We start from the raw sequence: 17,738 nt of genomic DNA, 5'->3' as shown, positions 1-17,738 counted from the left end.
AAAATAAGTTGAAAATATATATATTCATTTTTCTGCAATAAATGAAGTCATGTCTCCTTTTTAAATAAATTAATGATTTCTAAAGCAATGTGATTTAAAAGGTAACATGTAATTTCGGATGAGGTTGGCAACAAATTGTAGTTTGTTTTAAGATTAAACAACTAACAACCAACTTAATAGCCACTAATTACAAAATCATAGCGGCTCACGGGTCATGACCGCCTTTCATTTGTACTCACAGCTCGCTTTTTAAACAGTCGAAACTATAGTCGCAACTAATTTCCAACTAGTCGGTGGCCACTTCCAATTGTGAACCTTCCTAAACTTTAAATTCAAGCCGAAGGCCTAATGACTAGACACTGTTCAAGTCACAGGTCTGGCTGGATTTAGGCCGGTTTGAAATTCTTATATTTAATTTTAAATCTAACTGATTGAATTGTTTGTGGTCAAGATTTTAATCTAATTCCAACTTAATATTTACATGTAAGAATTTAATTTAAAACTAAACTTATTTAATAGCTACAACAAATATATTTACAAATTTGTATAAAAAGCACAATTAAGTTTTTTTTTTTATAGATTTAATCTAAGAAAAAATCAAAATTCTTTGGGATCTAATAATGGCATTTCTAATTTTACTAGTGTTTTTACCCCTTGAAATCTTGAGATTGGGTCCAAATTGATTGAGTTTGAATTTTTTAAATCTAGATTTAAATTTAATCTATCATAACAAATATGGAACAATTTATTTTATAAATTTTAGATTGAATCAAATTTATTACACGGATCACGAAAAATAATATTAATTTTTGTTGATTGCAGCTTAGACAAATCTAAAGTAAATAATTTTATGTTTAAATTTAAAATTCTTTTGAATAGACTTACATAGGTCGAGCATATCTAATAGTGATTAGTATTATACTTTAATTATGATTTGAGTGCCTTTTCAATAATATTAGAGTTTTTAATTAGTGACAAAATATATCTTTAATATAAATTAAAATGATTACTTGCTACACTAAGATTAATACAACTCTTATTTCATTGTTGACAAAAACTAGATAATTCAGTACCATCCAACAACAAAAATTAATAAGCATAAATAAATAAATAGTTCTTTCTTTTTGAACAGACATAAATAAAAGTTTGGAATGGCTGTTGAAGGGATCACTTCACATTTTTTATGGTAGTGGCTGAAGCAATCAAAATCATTGAAAATTCCTCTTCATAAACATTAATTAAGATATAGACATTGCTATTATTATTTAAATAGATGGAAAAAGAAAACAAATAAAAGAAAATATCTTGATATTATAGTTGACTAGTTGTCCGGCAGCATCATCATCTTTCTGTTCATCCGTCAAATCATTATCACAATAAGAAGTTAAAAATAAATTAATCTGCCCCAAACCCAAACCAAAATCCCGACCCCCACGTGCAAGCTGCGTGCTCCTTCCATTTCCTGATAGGGTTCTGACGATTTTTTTTTATAGGGCTGGTTTCGTTCACTTCTAATTCTATATTGGGTCCCCCACTTGCCGCTCTAATAAACACCGTCTGTCAACACCGAGCGGGAAATGGCCGCCACGCACTTTACCCATTGACCAAACATACCACTTACTAACCTACAAAACACGCACAATAAAAAAAAAATAAAAAACCCCTCCACTCTCTCGCCGGAAACTCTCTCCCACGTTACTTTTAGAGCTACCCCTATTCTCCCCCTATCATTTATTTTCCAGCTAAAGGTATCGGATCTCCCTCGCATCACTCTCGCTTATCGGAAAGAAGTTTCTAGAGTTTAGGGAGAGTGTGTTTGTGGTATTGTTGTTAGGGTTTTGTTTCTTTGTGTGTTTTTTTATGGACGAGACGTTACTTGACGATATTATACGGCGGTTAGTGGAGGCGAAGAATGGAAGGACAACGAAGCAGGTGCAGTTGACGGAGGCAGAAATACGGCATCTTTGTTTAGCGTCAAAGGAGATTTTTCTTAGTCAACCTAATCTTCTTGAACTTGAAGCTCCTATTAAGATTTGTGGTAATCTATTAGTAGCTCAGTGTTTGATTTTTCTTTTCTTTTTTTTTTGGTTAGTTTTGTTTAATGTTGTCAAATTTGCGAGAGTTTTTAAATTTATTTAAAGGTTGAAAAGTTGAACTTCTGGAAATGATATTTTCTGAATACATAATTTTAAATTCACAAGAAACAGTGATACAGGACGAAAGCTAGAAGCTAACGTTTGGGTTCACTATGGATGATGAGTTGCAGTTGAAGAGAAGTAATTTTGATTTGCCTTTTGTACTGGAATAATAACCTTTTGTAAAATGCAAAATACAACATTAAACATAAATGTTGGATACCTCAACTACCAGCAGAGAGCAAACATAAAGTGCTTAAAGATTGTTATATATATATATATATATATATATATATATATATATATATATATGTATATATATATATATATATTATCATGTCAAGTTTATGCTTACTCTTTTAAATTGGATGGTGATGAGTGCTAATCTATTTGGTTTATTTTTTTATGTAGTAATTAGATGAAATTTGCACTGTGATGCGCTGCAGAGTGCCCTTTATATATATAATCATAATTATCACTGATTTGAATGGTAACAACGAGCATACAGCTCCAACTAGTGGCTTTTTTTGCGTACTCCTTATGGTGACTATCACATATTTAATCACTTAACTCGACCGACAATTGGTGATGCCTTCTGTAATGACTAAAAGAAATAAAGGTTTCTTTTGTAATAAAGAGCTATGTCTTTGTCTTTAAAGGTTCAGAGCCTTCAAAAGTGTTTTGGCTCTGAGAAAAGCTTTGGATTTTGTTGGGACTGACCATGTACGTTGGAGCTTCTTGTTGGCATATGTGTTTTTGACATATTAAAGTTGTCGTTCCTTCCTTTTCTGGGGCTATTTGGCTCTTATCAGAAGCATATGAGCAGGGGCGTGATGGTGATCTTGTTTTGGAATTGATATTTATATTTGGCATATATGTCATTTATTATTTTGAAAGGATCTATATTTATTGCATTGAATTGGCTGAGAACCTTGAGGATTTTGTGACTTTTTTGCGATAGTTAACACATAAGTATATGGCAGTCGATTGGTGGCAAACCTACCAAGCTTAGTAGTTGGCCCTTTTAGGAATTTGTTTTGTGGTCTTACCTTTTGCAACAATGCCAGCTTTGATTGGATATCTTTTTTCTGCCTGGTTGTAGCAGTCATTTGTCTTACTTTGACACTTCTGCAAGAATAAAATTGTGAACAAATTATTTCCATTTTCAAGACTCAGTCAAATAATCTATTTGATAGGACTTCTTAGTATGTAATTAGTTAAGTAAATTGATCATTTAGTTAATCTTATAAAGGTAATTACAAATGGTGCAATGATAAAGCTCATATCATTATCGTGTCATCGACATTTAATGTATAGATATTATATGAGAACCTATTGCAATCCTTTGGGAAAGGTCTCCTTTGCTTTAGGGAACTGATTTAGTTATTACTGGCTCTGGGGGAAGTCTTTGTTAACATTTACTTGTCGCTATTACAATACTTTTTTTTCTTTTTATCATTACTTGCTGTTTTGCTCATGCCATGCATTTTGGATGTTTGTCATACCACATTTTGTCCATTTCCTTGATGTGTTAATACACCATACTTTCACTGTCAATCAGCTTGTTTTTCTCTAAGTACTAGAAGTTGGTGCACTTCATGAAAATAAAGTTTAGTTCTGAATTGAGCAATTGGTGCATATGTGAATTAGTCTTGTTAATCCTAAGGCTTTTTTTTGTTGTTGTTATTTGTGTGTGAAGAACCAATCTCTTAACTAAGAGGGGAAATATTGTGTAACTTATTCAGTTCACTAATGAAGATGTTTGCAATTCTGCCCTTTGCTGGATGAGAGAAGCTGCATTGGGGTGGTATCACTTTTTGCAAGATTCATGTTTCATGACCATTTACTTCATAGCTTAAGACCACAGTCTGCATTTTCATTTGTACACATTTTACCTTTTTGTGACCGATCTTAGTTATATTTAACTTGTATTTATTCTTTGTTAGTTAATTAGGTAATTATCTATTTTTGACTAGTGTGCTGATTATTCTCTTTATAAATTACTTTGACAGGAGATGTTCATGGTCAGTTTTCAGATCTCCTACGATTGTTCGAATATGGTGGGTACCCACCTGCAGCAAACTATTTATTCCTAGGGGACTATGTTGATCGTGGCAAGCAGAGCATAGAGACAATTTGCCTCCTGCTTGCATACAAGGTCAAATACAAGGAGAACTTCTTCCTCCTGAGGGGAAACCATGAATGTGCTTCCATCAACCGTATATATGGTTTTTATGACGAGTGCAAGAGAAGGTTTAATGTTCGCATCTGGAAGACATTCACTGATTGCTTTAATTGCCTGCCCGTTGCTGCTCTTATAGACGAAAAGATCCTTTGCATGCATGGTGGGTTATCCCCTGATCTGAAAAACTTGGATCAGATCAGGAATATAGCTCGTCCTGTTGATGTGCCAGACCAAGGCCTTCTATGTGATTTATTGTGGGCTGATCCCGATAAAGATATCCAAGGTTGGGGAGAGAATGATAGGGGGGTGTCATATACATTTGGGGCTGACAAGGTTGCTGAATTCCTTCAGAAACATGACCTTGATCTTGTGTGTCGGGCTCATCAGGTAATGTTATGTGAATTAGATTTACTTCCTGGGCATGGTTTGCATGTGCATTATACTCGGTCTGTTAGTTTGGAAAGTAGACTGTGTCCCAGTTATTTATTGGTCATGCTTTGTACTTGTACATCAGAATTTCACGGTAAAGATATTGGTGACCTTGTGATATTAGAAATGGACACAAATGTTCAGGTTATCATGAATTTTGCCCATGTGCCTGTGCATGCGTAGATCATCTACTATTCATTAGCTTACTAATATTTTTGTTTCATTCCATTTCTTGTGGCACCATTGATTTCTAACTCTATGGTGGACTCTTGGCTCTTTTCTATTTGTCCTAATATATCTTCATGGGAAAACAAGTTCTTACTCCCATAAATTTCTACCATTAGTACAGTATCTCTTTACCCCTTGCTTTGGTCTTGAGGAAATTGATGCATCTATTATTGTTTCTTTCCGTGCTGATTTGAGAATCTTTTTTCTTCCAACATGCATCTTTGTTGTGCATGCTCATTGACATAGCCAAGACATGGAGATCAATGCGATATCATAAAATGATCCTCCATTAATGTTTATACATCTTTTCTTTTTATGAGTGTGATTAATAGGTTGTTGAGGATGGTTACGAGTTTTTTGCAAAGCGGCAGCTGGTCACAATATTCTCTGCACCAAATTACTGTGGTGAGTTTGATAATGCTGGTGCCATGATGAGCGTGGATGATACTTTAACATGTTCTTTTCAAATTCTTAAATCGTCTGAGAAAAAAGGAAAAATGGGATTTGGCAACAATGCATTGAGACCTGGAACTCCGCCCCATAAGGTAAGCAACACTTTTCTAGTCATGCACACGGTGAATTGGCCCTGAACCACTGTTCCAATTCTCAAGTTTGGTGATTGATAGACTTTTCATTATTAGAGTTCTTCTCAACCTCTTTTCGAATTTTTTTTTTTTTAAAAGATAGAAATTGTGGTGAAAACTAGAATATCTTTAATTTGATTTTGGGGTATTCGTCATTGGAGATTTAAATGGTGCTATCTTGATTGTGATGTTCTAGATGTTGAGTTGATCACTAAAGAGTGGATTGATTCTCGTTACATGAAATTGATCTGATGATAGGAATGTTTTATTGCACTGCAATTTGTGGCAGAAGTAGCTCATCAGTATGAGCCACGAACAAATGAGGTTTCATGAACCTGTAGGAACTTTGTTTGCTTGCCTTTCGTTCAAACCAAATAGTTACTAGTTCAAGTATCTTAAATGCCTCTGCTGTAATATCTTGTGGTTTGGTATGGTATTTATGATGATCTTCATATGTTCAGTTTTAGTAGGCAGATAATGTTAGTACTGGAAAATTCTGGGCAGACTGTGTGAAGGGTTTTCTTTATGTTGGGGTTGGTATGGAGGGCAGCATATGGCATTCATTTTTGAGAAAAATAAGTATCAATAACAATACTCTTTTCTGTTCAGGGGAAGGGTTGATTGATTTGCATGAGTATTGAGGATTTGAAGTGGCTTCAGAATTGGAGTTTGATCTGTTATCTCGCATAAGCTTTATACCATAGAATCCACTTTCGGCTGCCTGGCAAGGCCCACATAACCTAGTGATACGGCCTCCTTTGGCACACAGGTGAAAGGTGAAGACATAATGTTACTGAACACTGTTGAAGGAGTGGAGGCACCTGCTGCCAATGAAATGGGTGGTTATGTTTTTAATTATGTAAACTGGAGCTTCTGACTTTATGTTAAACTGCAATTGGTGTAGGTGCACAATTTCTCGACTCATGGCAATACTTCTCTTGCTTGCAATTGGCGCAAACTCTTTAAATATTGAAGGTGGTGCCTTTTTAGCTATCAGCCATTTCCTGAAAATATTTGGCGCTTTCTCCTTTTAAAAAAGATAAGGTTCTTCCTTTCAAATTATTGATTATATAGATTTGCATAAGTGAGGGTGGTTGATTTTCACTTCTTTTCTTACCCAACACAAAATTTTGGCTTTTATAGATCCTAGGAGACTATAAGATGATAGATTAATAGCAATGTTATAGATTCTAATGCCGATCTTAAAGAACTTGATATTTTTCTCCTTTTTTTTTTTTTTTGTTAGTTTAATAATGAACTTATAGAACCATGTGGTCTTGATGAATGACGAGGAGAACCAATTCTGGTCCTTTTCATTTCAATATCTGGTGGTTGATGTTTGAAAGATAGTCTTTGATTATTGTGTAGTATTAAAAATACTAATTAAAAAAAAAAAATCCATGAAAGCACAATTCACTATGGATCTTGTAGACTTGGTGAAATATGTTTTTGGCAAAAGCTGGCTGCCACGTCTTCTTTCTAACTTGGTATGTGGAACTGTTGCTTAGTATTCCTGTTACAGAGAAGAAGAGAATGTCAGACGTTACAAAGAAGAAGAGAATGTCGATCAAACGTTAAATAATCAACGAGTAGAATATATACTGGCAGAGACAAGAGTATTAATCATATTAATTATTAGTTATAAAAATATAGAGTCAGCAAAAAGATAGGGAACAGGGGATGGCAAGAACAATAACAACACATGAAGACTGCAATGAATGATCTGAACAAAAGAACATTAACTGATACCTCCAGGTGGTAGCAAAGGGGATGAATAGCAATGTAGCATCTTTCGGGGAAAAATAGAAAACATTGAAGGATGCAGTAATGCAAACAGGTGTATCTGAATTTGCCAATTGAATACTGAAATCAGAGCATGATGATGAACTTAAAAGTGTCGTCAATTTAAATTATATTTTATATAAATTACGAGTCAAAATGACTTTAGGTTATTAGATTCTTTGAAGATGAATGAGAGAGAAAATAAATATTAGCTTCAGTACATTTCTAATCATAATTAATATATTTAATAGTTTAACTAAATTCTATTAAAGAATTTCAAAATATTCAACTTCAACTGATAATATCAATTATGCTTTTTATTAAAATCTTAATATATCTAATTTATTACTAATCAAATTTATATATATTTAAATTTTTAAATAAAAAAAATATACAGTTCTGATTTTTAAATTTAAAGAATATCACACAGGATGCAAATATATACTTGCGAATAATTTTGGATTTCAAGAATCATAGTTAATAATTAGAAATATCAATTGCGGACTATATAACCTTCCTCATCAAGTTGCCAAGGCAGCTTTCTAGTTTTCTTTTCATATATCTGACACGAAGAGCTCTTTGATTTACCACCTGCACTCTTAGGCATTCTCGTAATATAACCCAAAATCAAACCTTTTCTCTTAAAGGTAACATTATGTTCCGTACCAAAAATTGCACTCCTTTTATTTTAATGGAATAAGCCCTGTACTTATTCCATAAGTTTGATTAGGTTTTTTCTTTGGCATTTTAAGCGAATTTGATTTGAAGTTATTATTTTAGAAATTATTAATTAATTAATTATTTTACTAGGCTGAATCACACTCTTATTCAAGAGCAATCTGAATCGAAAAAGTAACGTTTTGGACTGAATTAGCCCAAAAGGTCAAAAGAAGCCAAATTGAACTTATTCAATAAATTTAGGGACCAAATTGAATCTTATTCCTATTTTAACAGTTATGACTTCAGCAGCGGTACAGAACGCAAGCATTCAGAGAGAGGGAGAAAGAGAATAGATGATGATGGGAACGCTGGTGCCGGAGACGGCGGTGTCAGGGGCGGCAGTAGCGGCGGGGCAGCAGAAGATGTCGCCGTCATTCGCGAACATTTTCAGAATAGCGGCTGTGGCGGACCGATTGGCCACGCACCTCCGACCTGGCAGCTCTGGCAATTCTAATACTGAGTTTTTCAATCTCTGCCTCTCTCTTGCTAGGTATTTATTACTTAAACATCTACAGGTTGCTTATGATTTTAAAGACAATGATTATTTGTTGATACTGTTGGACTTTTTTTTTTTTCTTTGGTTCGTTGTTTTGTTTTAGTTTGTTTATAGGCTGTTAACTTTGCTTAGTGTTTTTATTTTAGCTTTTATGCTAATGTTTATTTTCTGGAGAGAAATCACTAGAATTTTCTTTTTCATAGAAATTACAGTTATGTTAAATATCTTTGGAGGGCATACAAAAGCTTAGTGAAAAAGAGAGATAATAACTTTTTTTAAGGACGCAAATTGCTAAAACAATGGGAAAAAGAGAAGTAAGACATGACCGAGCTAACTAATTAGTTTTTTAATAGATTACTTATGATTCTTGAGATTGGAGATATGTTGGCTATGTTACAAGGTGAATGAGATCTCATGACCAGAGACAGCGAGAGAGCTTAGGAACATGTTGTAGTGTGGCTGAACTCCATGAAATAAGGGTTTCATTCAGAATGAATAAAACATATGTTCGACCCGTCACATGAAATTCAATTAAAACAGTGTTTACTGTAAGACGTTGTCATTTTCTGTTATTTATTTTTTTTTTCTTTTTTCTTTTATTGTTATATTTATATTATTTATTGTCTATCCTTCCATGGCATGGGGTTTTATTTTCTGGACTTGATTATATTTACTTTGATAAATGCAGAGGTATTGATTATGCAGTTGCAAACAATGAGGTTCCTCCCAAAATTCAAGACTTACCATCACTATTGAAACAGGTGACGTGTGTCATATCCTGTTAATGTTAAATTTTTTACTTCTTTTAGTTGCTTCGATCTCCAAATAACTAGCTTCATGAGGTTGCAAATGTTGATATTAAGCCTTGTAATTGAACTTATTAAGTACAGATATCTGTATTCAGTGTCTTCTAGCAATAATCAAAACAATTATTCTTGAAACTCAAAGTGCTTGGAAGTAAAATATTTTAAAACATTCAAGTAAACTATGAATATAAGTTAGATCAATTAGGCATTAGTCCTACTACATATAATATGTGATATTTACAAATAGTCGTTATACGAGTATTTAATTTTGAAATTGGTCCTTGTATCTTTCTCAAGATTCTTTGGAGTTTCTTATATAATTCACTCACTTGATCTAATTTCTGCATTCTGTAGTACAGATAGTGACGCTGGTTTTTGGTACTTTACAAGTGAACTACTTGTTATTCATTCTTTAATTTATGAGTTCTCATGCTTATATTATTTTGTATAGGTGTGCCAACGTAAACATGATCTCTTTTTACAAGCGGCTATCATGGTTCTTATGATTTCTGTCAAGGTAAATGAAAGCAGTGATAAGAAGTCCAGCTTGTGTGCTTGGTTTCTAAATTCCATTGACACTTTAATCCAGTTGCGATGTATTTCTCGACATGTAAGAATTTTGGTTTGGAATGTAATTTATGTTCCGAATGAGTTACTTCTTCTGCCATATTCTTCACTATAAAGAAAGATAATTGAGTATTAAGTAGTTAGTACTCGAGTTCTATTTTATGATTGGGGTTTTCTAAAGGAGGTTTGAGTTGTGAGATTTGCTCCCATGTCTCCAAATTTCCCCCCTATAAGACCCTGATTTACTGAGGTTGTATGAAAGTAAAAGCTCCATTCCTTTATGTTTTTCCTTTTTTTTTTTTTTTTAATGAATATAACTAAATTTCCCTTGGATGGCATGACATGCCTTCCTTCAGATTTTATGTGTTACCTATTTTCTATTGGTCATGTTAGTATAATAGCATTATGGTCAGACTGCCTATAGTCTGAGAAAAGTTTATTTGGAAAAAAGAAATTTGTTAGAATTTAATTGTTTTCTCTTTTTCCTTTGAAACATCCTACAGTTTCATATAATTTATTTACCAGAATTCATTTAATTTCATTTGTCTCAAACTTTCTTGTTAATTTTTGTACTTCACATGGTAGAATGCTTGTAAGATCGGATGGTTTTCACCTAAGGATTCTCAAGAACTTTTAACTCTTGCTAATGAGGTTGGGCTCCAGTTTCTTTTTCCTTATTGAGTGTCCGATTCTATGATGTAATAATCACATAAATTTTAGTAATATATTCTTTCTGCATTTTTCATAGATCGGAAACACCTTTTGCAGTCCAGGAGATTTTAGTACCACGACATGTGATTCTCTTTCTGTTATCTCAACAGTTTTTTCCAGGTCAGAACTCTTTAATTTTTTGTATCTTGTTTTTTCACCATTTACTGAAGGACAGTCCATTTGTTTATGTTTTCCATTTGTTGTTTTTCTAGGTAAAAAATAAACAAAATTTGTTTTACTTTTAAAATTTTTTTGAACTGTTTATACAACTACGAAATCACATTTTGTGGTTTACCAAATTTTTATTTTATTTATTTAATTTTGCTAGCGGACTTGCGACTTCTTTTTCTCATTTTCAAAAATCTCGTTTATTCTAAAATATATGTATCTTCCTATTTCTTCTCCTTTTCAAAATTTTATATGATTTAGAACTCCTCATCTATCTGGGTAGTTTCTTTATCAGCAGATACATCATATATATATATATATATATTTATATATATGTATCTTCTATTTTTTCTCCTTTGTTTTAATAAACATATACTATTCCATTTATTTTTTCATTTGAACAGATCATATAGTAGCCTATGAAAATGATCCTTTTTCATCCATAATTCTTTGCATCAACTATCAAGTATTTTGTATCTTTAATTTATCTTCTTATGGATCCTAAGCTCACCTAAACGGACTCTATTCATATTATATATTATTCTTTTTTATGCCAATACATTAATTTAATTAGCAGATGTATATGATAGTAGTAGTATTTACATAACTAATAAAAATTAATATTTTATAAAATTTAAACAGTTCTGGAAAACTTACAACAAAAATAAAGAATATTTTTAGCTTCTTATACACGAAAAATATAAAACATAAGACCATAGTAAATAGCCCTTAGTTATTCCCATTTTATTTTCTGCAAATGATATCCACTGGAAGTTTTTGGACTTGTAGGCTAGACTAAAAAGCATTTGATCATTATCTTTTTTAGTTTTGCATGGGTTAGACATCGATTCTTTTTTGTGGATGATTGTAGTCGTTTAACTTACAGTATGTCTAGGCAACTACTTCATGCTTATTGTCTATTACAAGATCAAGCATGTAATTATGACCATGTTTCCCAAAAGCTTATAGAGTTGTCAATTTTGACATTGATATTGACGTCTTTGATTTGCAAACCACCTATCTTCCCCCAATTTCCTAATTTCCTCTTCTGCTCACTGTTTAGAGTGTATGCTTAGTGCAACATGCACATTGTTGGCAGTTATCCTATTGCTGCTTCCTATGCTAGTGGAATGGTGTACGCAGTTTGAGGGGTGGTCCAATAATTTGTCAGGGTGGCTGTCTTTCATGATATAGCCGTGAATGTCATCCAATACACAGGGAAATTGCATCTAAAATTCGTCAAGGTTCCTTTCATGATATCTAAATGTCTTGATATCAGAATTAAAATCTTGCTCTGATTTTTATTGTACTGCAGATTTTATCCGCTGATGAAAATGGGGAATATACTTGCTTCTCTTGAAGTTAAGGTAGTTTCTTTTTCCCTTTTTTTTTTACCTTTCTACTCACTTCATGGAATGCATTAATCTATGGATCTGTGTTGTAGCCTGGATATGGAGCGTATGTAATCGATTTTCACATTTCAAAGAATACAATGCATTCTCCACAGGACAAAATAGTAAGTTTTCTTACTTTGGTTTTGAATTGAAGGATGGTATAAGGTGCAATGTTCTGTCTAGAATCTTTTTTACTGTATCTTTTGGTTTTGGAATCAAGTGTATGTGCATCATATTCTTGTCTACATCATCTATCAGTGCAACTCCAGATCATAATCTTTGTTAATGCGCATATTCGCTATAGGAGTTGGTGCAGAGGTTCTTTTGATGAATGTGTTCTAACTGACTCTTGGCTTGGCTGCTTAGATTTTCTCTAACTTTCTGGCCCGCACAGTGTATGGTGTCAGTTGCTACCCTATACTTTCTGGTGCTAAACATTTAATTTTGGGTTATTTCCACTGTGTACATTGATAGTCCTTTGTGGAGTATCAAACAATTGTCTTGTATTGTGGTAAATCCAAGTCATAGACATATGATGATGAACAAACTATTGCAGATATCAGCTCTTGGTTTTAATTTTTATACTTTTTGTACTTGTGTGTACTCGTAGCAGGATATCCGAACTCAATTCGTCATTTGTTTAGAACAGAAAAAGAGCTTGATCTAGTATTAATTTTCTTTTGTTTCATTGTCTTGTCTTTGTGGCTTTGTGGCCTACAGCGATTGTTTGTGGCACAGAGAGATAATCTGGAGACATCTTCATGTATTATAAGTCCACAGCAAGTGAAGTATGAACCTTCTTTCCTCAACTCTGTCTCTGTTTATGGTTTAATTCAGTAGAATATATTCTGATTACCTTTTCTTTTAACCTCTGTAGCTTTCTGTTAAATGGGAAAGGAGTTGAGAGGAGAACTAATGTTTCAATGGTTGGTGGTAACATAACTTACTTTGGTTAGTTAATGCAAAGGTTGGGAATAATACTTATTGTTTTTGTTAGGACCCAGGACCACAGGTACCAACAAATGTGACAGGCATCCTTAAATATGGGACAAATCTTCTTCAAGCTGTTGGTCAGTTTAATGGTATGCTTGAAAGAAGTGCTTTCTTTGTGTAAGGGTATTATGATTATGTATTATGGTATTGTTTTGTGATCCATGTTTGACATTTATTTATTTATTTTTAAAATATGAAGGTCATTATATCATAGCTGTTGCTTTTATGAGTATGACACCATTATCTGGCACTCCTGCGCTATTAGATTATGTTGATTCCAGTGTTGCTGCAGCAGATCCAGGTATGCTCATAGAGTGTTTCATTATTTTTTAACAAATTTATACTATTATGTGGCGTTCATATTGTCATCTTTTATAATTATTGCTTTGGTGTCTTAGACTCTGACATAATTGAGGGTCCATCACGAGTATCACTCAATTGCCCCATCAGGTATTCAATGGTACTTGCTATTGTAATTCTATTATTTTAATTTCTCTCTTGGCTATTTCCTTTCTTTAAAAGAATGTTACCTAGGAAAGAAATAAAAAGAGAAGAGAAACATTATCATCATTTGGGCAACTTGGGAGCACTTTGTGCACTGGGTGAGCCCTGTTTTAAGCTAGTTCCAAGAAACTGGTAGTTGCAGTCCATTTTTTCAATAATATAAATCTCTAAGGGAGAGAGATATAATGTGCCCTGTGCTTGTTCAATTGATGACATATATGCTTGGTAAGTTTTATGGAAATAAAATTTCGGACTTTGTGAATGAGAAATTAGATATAATGCTTCAGTTTATCCTTTTATGAACCAAAATATTTGATTTTTTGTTGACTAACCGGCTCCCGTCTCAAACAGCTACAGACGTATCCATATTCCTGTCAAAGGATATTTATGCAAGCATCTTCAGGTAAGTGCTCTTTGTGTTGTCAGATTATGGATGACACTTGCTAAAATAAATAGCAGGATTATATTAATACATGTATTACTGGTCACCATCTTGAATTTGCAATAAAATAAATACTGGTGATTGATTGCACCTTGATTTTGTAAGTGATTCTTTTGGATGATGTTGGTAGAATCTTGTGCTAAATGAGGCTTTCGTCCGGATAATGATGTCCAACTTTTGACTTCTGTATGATGCACCTAATCATTTGAAAAATACACTGCTGTGGTTGCCTTTGAAGCCCTGTCTAAGGTGTTGATTTGTATGGCATAAACTTGTTTCTGGCTTGGTCTAGATGTCAGCTTAATTCTGAACTTTGGAAGAATAATCTTAGGCCTTGCCAGTAGTTTTGTTCTCAACTCTGTAATCTTTCTTAAGAAGATATTATGCTTAGATTTATCACAATTTATATCACTGAGAATATGTTATAGGAAGGTAGTATGCTTAGATTTATCACAATCTATATCACTGAGAATATGTTATAGGAAGATAGTATGCTTAAATCTATCACAATGTATATCAGTGAGAATTTGTTATAGCACTTGACACCAATGCTGTGAATGTCAAGATAACACATCGATTTTGCCAATCTTGTCATCTCTCTTCCTCTTTTTGTTAATGAGTTCTTTGTCTCTGATATCTGTTTGCTTCAGTGTTTTGATTTTAGCAACTTTGTCAATATAAATTCAAGGAGGCCGTCTTGGCGCTGCCCACATTGTAATCAGCATGTCTGCTACACCAATATTCGTATTGACCAAAACATGGTCAAGGCAAGTAGCTATGGATTTTGATTTGCCAATTCTGTTGTATTGATATTGTCTTGCATCAAACATGCGTTATTCTTCTATTCTTGTGTTCATTTTTAGGTTCTGAAAGAAGTGGGGGACAATGTTGCTGATGTGATCATCTCAGCTGATGGGTCATGGAAGGCTGTCTTGGAAACTGATGAGAATACAGATCATACACAAAAAGAGGTTGTTGATTGCCAAAAGGACATTCCTGAAGTGCAAGAACCTGCAAGTGTTGTGGATCTTACGGAGGATGATGATAGAATGGATGTTGCTAGTACAAGTCACATTGAAGACAGGAAACCTTCCCAGGCTACTCTTCAAAGTCGACCTGTTACTGCTAATTTAACCACGCCATCACAATTGAATATTGCAAATGCAGTTGACCAGAATGTTGTTAGTCAAGCAGAGGATAGCTTTTGGTCCGATATCTACTATAATCTTGTGTCTGGAACCTCCAGTACTGCATCAGCACTACAATTGGTTAATGGAATGCTTGGGTCCATTCCTGCAAATTCTTTGACATCTCCTGTGATTACTGATGCCGTTTCTCCTGCACTTAACCATGATGTTGGGGGCAGTTACAATCTCCCATCTTCAATTCCAAGTCAGTTTTCTGCTTCTGACAATAGGCAGTTACAACAGATACAACTTATGAATGCAGCTGCAAATGCAGCTGTGAATGTTGAGTACGGGAGGCTGAGACAGATACCCAGACATATAAGCAGGACTCCTGTTGCAGTTCAGGCCCTCCCAGCTTCACCACAAACACCGGTTCAACAACAAAGATCAAGAGCTAATATGAATACTGCTATTCCCAGTGGGCCGTCACTTGCTTCTCAGGCTGCCCTGCCGATGACACCTACGGGCACTGGTATCAACGTAGCTTCCAATCATGCGAACAGGCATCAGCATTTTTCAAGATCCTATATTAATCCTCATCAAGGTTCATCCTCATTGCAGCATCCCTCATCAGCACAGGTTAGGTTCATCTTCTTTTTCATCCCTTCATCTTGCCATGTGTCATGCAGTTGTTTAATTAAATGCATGTTGACCTTAAAGAACATTGTCAATGAGGATTCCTGGAACACTAGTCCACTTGATTTGTTGTCCTGTCAGCAATTCAATTGATTATTAGTCTGGCTCCTAATCTTAGTTGCTTTTATTTTTGCTGCATTTTGCTTCCTTAATTTGCAGTTGAGCCATTCAGTTTCCATATTCTGTGTCTTTATGCATTTTTGCTTTGTTTCTCACAGAACCGGAACCATCTAGATCTGCCTTTTAGTTCAGGACAACCAATCCAGCTTGCTGCTAGCTCTGCAACTTCAAATAATTTCCCAGGTGCTCCCAGTGCATCTTCTGGGCTTCGGATTGAGTCTCAGAATTTACATCAGCACCTAGCGGTTCGGTTGCCTCAATCCAGAAGTCATTCTCCAAGTATAGGCAGATCATCTTCAGCTCTCCCCCTCCCACGGAGTCAAACCCAGCAAGGGGTTGGTAGCACACCGGGTGCTCCAAATGGTCAATATCCAAGGTTTACAGCTGCTACTCAGCGACAAGTCCAGATGACTAGACAGCCACCATCAGTACCAGTTCAAATTCCAACATCCAGAGGGACCTCATACTTGAATACTGATGCAACTAGGACATCAGCAATAGTGCAGAGAGGAAATGTTGGAGAACTGCAAGTAAACTCTGGAACTGCCGCTGTTGTAGAGAAGTCATCAGAGCACAACTGGCAGCCTACAGGACGAATGCGCGGAAGCCTGTCTAGTCAGGCTGTTTCTGCATATAAAGATTTAATAATTCAGCCTACACAACCAACTCAAACTCCACAACCATCATCCAGTTCAAACCCATCACCTCCCAATGTTCCACCACAACTGGAGGCTTTCCTTTCCAACAGCAGGAATTTCTATACCCCTCGGAAACAAAATAGTGCAATGTCTCAATCTGCCAGTATTGATGGGAGCTCTGATACTCTGCCGTGATTGTTATATATTAGTCTTTAGATTACTGAAGATACTGATAGAGGTTGCCTGGGATGTCTGTAAATATATCGGGGATGGCATATGGTCGATTTTGTAAAGTTATAACATAGGTTTAAGATCAGCTTTGGTTCATACCATATTTTAACTTCAGTGAATTTGCGCTAATTGACTGATAGGGTAACATAATGTGAATTCTCGTTTCAAGGTGCTCTCAGCGACTGTTAGATTTAGCTGATTTAGGATCTGTCACTAGCTACGCTGACGATATTGGTTAATGGGGTACAGGTCAATGCATTAAATGGATCCCTCAGTTACGTTTGATATGCTAATGCATTCTTGCGTTTGCTCACAGTGCCTAAACTTTTATCATGTTATCATTATCGTGATAGTTTTAATTATTGTTCGGTTGCTGAGCGTGCGTCAACATGGATTAGCCCTTCCTTCGTAGTCACCCATGTAAACTCAACAACATTTTTTGAGTTTCCTGATCAGCTTCCCTGTCTTGTTTGCTTGGATTAACTAAGCTCTACTTGCTCGTCTGATCAGCGACCGCATGGATTATCTCTTCCTTGGTATTCATCCATGTGAACCCAACGGCATCTGAGTTTCCTGATTAGCTTATCTTACGCTGACAACCTTTTTTTAATAAGCAAATGCTTTCTCTCTTTAACATTCGTCACAAAATCAATCTTAGGATTACAGATTTCTCACCGACTTCAACTAATAAGCTGATGTTCAACCTTTGCTAAGCATATCAAAATCTACTGAAAACTCGGGCTTTCACTACTACTAATAATAGTAATCTTAGTTATAGCTAC

The 17,738-nt window shown here is 34.7% G+C and overlaps 2 protein-coding genes across 4 annotated transcripts; both read left to right on the top strand.

The window, feature by feature from the left end:
- The first annotated feature begins 1,508 nt into the window (after nt 1-1,508).
- On the top strand, nt 1,509-6,557 carry LOC8287443 (serine/threonine-protein phosphatase PP1). Its single transcript, XM_002509822.4, has 4 exons — nt 1,509-2,038; nt 4,148-4,707; nt 5,310-5,522; nt 6,171-6,557. The coding sequence occupies exons 1-4, from the start codon at nt 1,861-1,863 to the stop codon at nt 6,180-6,182; spliced, it is 963 nt and encodes a 320-aa protein (XP_002509868.1). The 5' UTR covers nt 1,509-1,860; the 3' UTR covers nt 6,183-6,557.
- A 1,208-nt stretch (nt 6,558-7,765) lies between these two features.
- LOC8287442 (E4 SUMO-protein ligase PIAL1) lies at nt 7,766-17,127 on the top strand. Of its 3 annotated transcripts, XM_015715753.3 has the most exons (16): nt 7,767-8,553; nt 9,248-9,320; nt 9,817-9,882; nt 10,518-10,583; nt 10,681-10,763; nt 12,127-12,178; nt 12,256-12,327; nt 12,926-12,993; nt 13,083-13,131; nt 13,203-13,287; nt 13,398-13,499; nt 13,597-13,648; nt 14,054-14,105; nt 14,795-14,911; nt 15,008-15,910; nt 16,186-17,127. In XM_015715753.3, the coding sequence occupies exons 1-16, from the start codon at nt 8,357-8,359 to the stop codon at nt 16,918-16,920; spliced, it is 2,772 nt and encodes a 923-aa protein (XP_015571239.1). In that variant the 5' UTR covers nt 7,767-8,356; the 3' UTR covers nt 16,921-17,127. The 3 variants fall into 3 exon arrangements, with proteins under 3 accessions (XP_048230058.1, XP_015571239.1, XP_025015080.1); XM_048374101.1 differs by lacking the exon at nt 10,518-10,583 and having other exon boundaries at nt 7,766-8,553; XM_025159312.2 differs by lacking the exons at nt 7,767-8,553; nt 9,248-9,320; nt 9,817-9,882; nt 10,518-10,583; nt 10,681-10,763 and adding an exon at nt 11,875-12,055.
- Nucleotides 17,128-17,738: the final 611 nt, after the last annotated feature.

This window comes from Ricinus communis, chromosome 5, assembly GCF_019578655.1.
Source record: "Ricinus communis isolate WT05 ecotype wild-type chromosome 5, ASM1957865v1, whole genome shotgun sequence".
NCBI classification, from domain to species: Eukaryota; Viridiplantae; Streptophyta; class Magnoliopsida; order Malpighiales; family Euphorbiaceae; genus Ricinus; species Ricinus communis.
The sequence above is the reverse complement of the archived record's forward strand: the minus strand, read 5'-3'. Positions and strand labels throughout refer to the sequence as shown.